At 42.3% G+C, this 5,087-nt stretch overlaps 1 protein-coding gene across 3 annotated transcripts in view; it reads right to left on the bottom strand.

Annotated features, from left to right (window-relative positions):
- Positions 1-483: 483 nt before the first annotated feature.
- The window catches only part of LOC135095396 (mucin-5AC-like), a 4,988-nt gene continuing 384 nt past the window's right edge, over positions 484-5,087 (bottom strand). Inside the window, exons 2-7 of one of the 3 annotated variants that reach the window (XM_063996198.1) lie at positions 4,885-5,011; positions 4,476-4,689; positions 3,394-3,539; positions 2,344-2,456; positions 1,523-1,705; positions 484-1,257 (exon numbers count right to left, since the gene is read on the bottom strand). In XM_063996198.1, coding sequence (XP_063852268.1) covers positions 645-1,257; positions 1,523-1,705; positions 2,344-2,456; positions 3,394-3,539; positions 4,476-4,689; positions 4,885-5,011 — 1,396 coding nt within the window. In that variant the 3' untranslated portion in view covers positions 484-644. Of the gene's footprint in view, positions 1,258-1,522; positions 1,706-2,343; positions 2,457-2,571; positions 2,746-3,393; positions 3,540-4,475; positions 4,690-4,884; positions 5,012-5,087 lie in introns of those variants that run through there. The other 2 variants (XM_063996199.1, XM_063996200.1) reach the window with 2 other exon arrangements.

Genomic DNA, 5,087 nt, shown 5'->3' with positions numbered 1-5,087 from the left:
AGAGAGAGAGAGAGAGAGAGAGAGAGTCGTACAACCACCCCTTAATGCCAGCTGTCTCAAGATACCAGCCGAAGGAAACTAACACGAGTCGTAGTAATAATGATACTAATAATACCACAACACCAACACATCCTATTACCCACAATGCATTCACCACTAATCCACAACCCAGTATTCTTGGCGCGGTGGACAAAACGGCACCTTAACACAGACTAAATTGCCACATGCTTCCACGGTCACTCAGGCAGCCATTGTACACCGAGATACCCCAGCGTGTGTGCGTGTGCGTTTAAAATATATGAACGAAACTGAAATCTCTTAGTCTGATTATATAGCCATTAACCCTCAGCCAGGAAGCCAGCCAATGAAAATACACGTCTCAAACCTCGTATTCTCATTGGCTCTCCACCTCACACCCCTTCTCTCTCTCCCTAGGAACCTTATTAAACGTTTACAACCTGAACTCAATAAATAAACAATTAATTAGCTAAACTCCTAACAATATATTTAAGTAATAATCATACAAGTTAAATTATAAGTATATTGTATAGAAAACACTTCAAATACAACTTTTGGTACATGCAATATACTTAAACATTTAAAATACACAGTAGGAGTAGTAATAGTAGTAGTAATAGTAGTAGTTAAGACAGCACCACCACTACAGCCACCATCACCACTGCCACCACCACATTCACTACACTACACACGCCATTGTTAGGTGTAGTAGTAGTAGTAGTAGTAGTAGTAGGATCAGTAGTAGCAGCAGTAGTAGTAGTAGTGTCAGTAGTAGTAGTTGAACCGATCTGAGCCTCGGGACTTACAGGGATAGTATCGTCAGTAGTAGAAGTAGTAGTAGTCGTAGTAGTAGTAGTAGTAGTAGTATTAGCAGTAGTAGTAGTAGCAGAATCCGTAATAGCAGTAGTAGTAGTAGTAGTATTTGAAGTATTCGTAGCAACAGTAGCAGTAGGTGGAATAGTGGTAGGAATAGTAGTAGTCATAGTAGTAGTCATAGTAGTAACAGCTTGTCTTTCACCTCTCTTATAAGTCCCGTCAGAAGTAGTAGTAGTAGTAGTAGTAGTGGTAGTATTAAGTGGCAACTTGAATATAATCTCATTACTAGGTGGATGGGCCTGACCTAAATGTGGATACCAGCCGTCCTCCACCTCCTCCACCCCTGCATCCACCCCTACCAGACTCAAGGCAGCTTCCACTCCCCTCAGCTTGCCAGTCTTCTCTTCCTCCTGCTGGCTCCACCTAGAGAGAGAGAGAGAGAGAGAGAGAGAGAGAGAGAGAGAGAGAGAGAGAGAGAGAGAGAGAGGTACATCAACAAACAGACATAGACTCCTAAATACACCACAAAAAAAATAAATAAAAAAAATAAAGGGATTTAATACTATAACCACCAAAACACAGATGACTTAACCCTTTTAAACCAAACTTAACCCTTTAAAACCAAACTGAAGAGGATTTAAACCCCCTTTAGACAACTTTTAAACCCCCTGTACACACAACTACTTACCCAGAATACAGTAACGTTGTAGTAGCATCAGTAGTAGTAGTAATAGTAGTAGTAGTAATAGTAGTAGTAGTAGTAATAGTAGTAGTATAGGATTGCATTGCCTTCAAAAGCAGTGGTGATGTGCCAATTTTTGCGTCATATAGGATCCAGTCGGCGTCAAGACAGTGCTCACCCTCGCTAGCCCTGCAGTGATAGTAATAGTAGTAGTAGTAGTAGTAGTAGTAGTAGCAGCAGCAGCAATGAAATGATAGTATTGTTTTTGCAGTGGTATTCGTAATAGTAGTAGTAGTAATGAATGTATTAAAATTTGTAATAGTAGTAGTAGTCTTGTATTTGCAGTAGTAAATAGTAGTAGTATTGTATTTGCAGTGGTAATAGTCAGTAGTCTTGTTTTTGCAGTGGTAATCGTAATAGTAGTAGTAATAAATGTATTAAAATTTGTAATAGTAGTAGTAGTCTTGTATTTGCAGTGGTAATAGTAGTAGTATTGTATTTGCAGGGGTAATAGTCATAGTAGTCTTGTTTTTGCAGTGGTAATCGTAATAGTAGTAGTAATAATAAATGTATTAAAATTTGTAATAGTAGTAGTAGTCTCGTATTTGCAGTAGTAATAGTAGTAGTAGTATTGTATTTGCAGTGGTAATAGTCATAGTAGTCTTGTTTTTGCAGTGGTAATCGTAATAGTAGTAGTAGTAATAAATGTATTAAAATTTGTAATAGTAGTAGTAGTCTTGTATTTGCAGTGGTAATAGTAGTAGTATTGTATTTGCAGGGGTAATAGTCATAGTAGTAGTAGTAGTAGTAGTAGTAGTGGCCCTGACCTGTACTGGTAGTAGGGCAGGCTGGCAGCAGGTGAGGGCAACAAGTCCCGCAAGTTGAAGGTGGCCTGATACTCAAGTCCCTCCACCACCTTCACCATCTCCCTCACTGCCACCTGGAACCACATCAACACCAATTCACCACCCTGTCCTGTTCACCACCACCTTCACCATCTCCCTCACTGCCACCTGGAACCACATCAACACCAATTCACCACCCTGTCCTGTTCACCACCACCTTCACCATCTCCCTCACTGCCACCTGGAACCACATCAACACCAATTCACCACCCTGTCCTGTTCACCACCACCTTCACCATCTCCCTCACTGCCACCTGGAACCACATCAACACCAATTCACCACCCTGTCCTGTTCACCACCACCTTCATCTCCCTCACTGCCACCTGGAACCACATCAACACTGATTCACCACACCGCCCTGTTCACCACCACAATTTCACCACCACAACCACAATAACAACATTTTCCTACCACACACACCACCATACTGCCCTGTTCACCATGTTCACCACCACAATTTCACCACCACAACCACAATAACAACATTTTCCTACCACACACATCACCACACTGCCCTGTTCACCACCACAATTTCACCACCACAACCACAACAACAACATTTTCCTACCACACACACCACCACACTGCCCTGTTCACCACAATTTCACCACCACAACCACAATAACATTTTCCTACCACACACCACCACCACACTGCCCTGTTCACCACCACAATTTCACCACCACAACCACAATAACAATTTTCCTACCACACACAAACGTATCTGAAATATTTAACTTCTATTTCCTGATCAACAAGTAAGAAGCCATTTTAACTGATGAAAAATGCAAGAATATTCGTTTTGATACAATTATCACATCAAATTTCATTACAGTTTAAAATTAACAAGATGGAACAGAAATAGTAGTAGTAGTAGTCACGTAACGAGGCAAATTATTAGCGAAAACATATTTAATACTTTCAACACCCAAAAAAAACCGCTCAACACCCCAAAAAACACCCAAAATCACCTTATCCAACGACGTGGTGTACATGTCATCACCATTAGGGGGGGAGGCACCAGTCACCACCGCCACCACCACCACATCCCCGACCAGACCATCACCAGTACGTCTGAACACGTGCCGCCACTCCACCAGCCTGCCATCACCACTGCCTGCAACACCAGAGAGTCGCCACAACACCAAGTCAGCAGTACAGGTCACAAAGCCCCCACACGGAGGTCATAGGTCACCAGAGGACACAAGGCTGGTGACCCACGTCCGCCCGAAGCCATCAGCTGTTGAATAAAATGGCCCTTGTCCTTTTAAATACAGTTCTTTAATGGTTTTTGAGAATTATGGGTATTTTTTGGGTAACTTTTCATGGCAATTTTACTTAAACTTCTATTAACTTATTTTAGTAATTAACTATTTACCTAAAATTCATCTATAACAGTCGTACATCTATTGAAACGTAGTCTTTCGTACATCTATAGAAAAGTGTCGTACATTTAACATCTATTGAAACGTAGTTTCTCGTACATCTATAGAAAAGTGTCGTACATTTAAAGTCAAAAGTATCGTACATTTTCAATTCAAAAGCTATACATGTTTACAATTAACGCATGCATTGAAAGTGCCCACGGTTTAAGTGACATTATAACGTTAATATCGTACATCTATAGAAACGTGTCGTACATTTAAAGTCAAAAGTATCGTACATCTTCAATTCAAAAGCTATACACGTTTACAATTAACGCATGCATTGAAAGTGTTCACGGTTTAAGTGACTATTATAATGTTAAAATAGCAATTACTAGATACCAAATTACTACACTAAATTATCATAGAAAGAACGTTTGTTAATGGATTACAATTAAAATTTTTCTCCACTCTTAATAGTTAAATATATTTTCACACAGACACCCCCGCAGACACCCATTCAACACCCCAATCACCCCCGCAGCTCACCCCTCCTCACTCACCCCCACAGACTCAGCCAGCACATTAGCCACCCCACAAACACCCACACAACACCCTACGCAGCTCACCCCGACACCCACACAGACTCACCCCTCTCCCCACTCACCCCTACACCCCCACACACTCACCTAGTAAATTGTAAGTGGCTGTAGGAATGATTAGATCCGTGTAACTGTAGCAGAGGGTGGTGGTGGTGGCAGTGGTGGTGGCAGTGGTGGTGGTGGTGTTGGATATCGAGGTTAGGAAGGGCGTAGGGTCTTCCACACACACGTCGTCTTCCACATAAGCAGGTACGAGCCTCACTCCACCTGCCACGCCCCGTTCATCCTTACGTACTGTTACCTGTGTGGAGAGATGGGTGGTTAGGCGCACACACACACACACACACAAATACCTTTTATACCCACAAAAACTGAATAAAACTTAAAAAAATCAAGTCTAAAACAGCCCAATTACATCGTTACCTCTTGTTACCTGCCTAATTAACACCCTACGCCAGGTAACAATAATAGTAACAATAATTACATCTACACTCACCATTAGGTTGGGGTGAGGTGGGGTGAGAGAGGGCCGCCCCACCGCCTGCTCTGGGAAGGGGCGGGGGTGCGGGGGACAGCGCCGGTGTGTAGAGACGGGGGTAGGCATCCCCTGCACGCCCACACCTCTGGAACCGCCCACGTGTACGCTGTTAAGCAAATATATACACCCCAACACACCCAAAACACATTACCACACCCAAA

The sequence above is a fragment of the Scylla paramamosain genome, chromosome 49, assembly GCF_035594125.1.
Source record: "Scylla paramamosain isolate STU-SP2022 chromosome 49, ASM3559412v1, whole genome shotgun sequence".
NCBI classification, from domain to species: domain Eukaryota; kingdom Metazoa; phylum Arthropoda; class Malacostraca; order Decapoda; family Portunidae; genus Scylla; species Scylla paramamosain.
The sequence above is the reverse complement of the archived record's forward strand: the minus strand, read 5'-3'. Positions and strand labels throughout refer to the sequence as shown.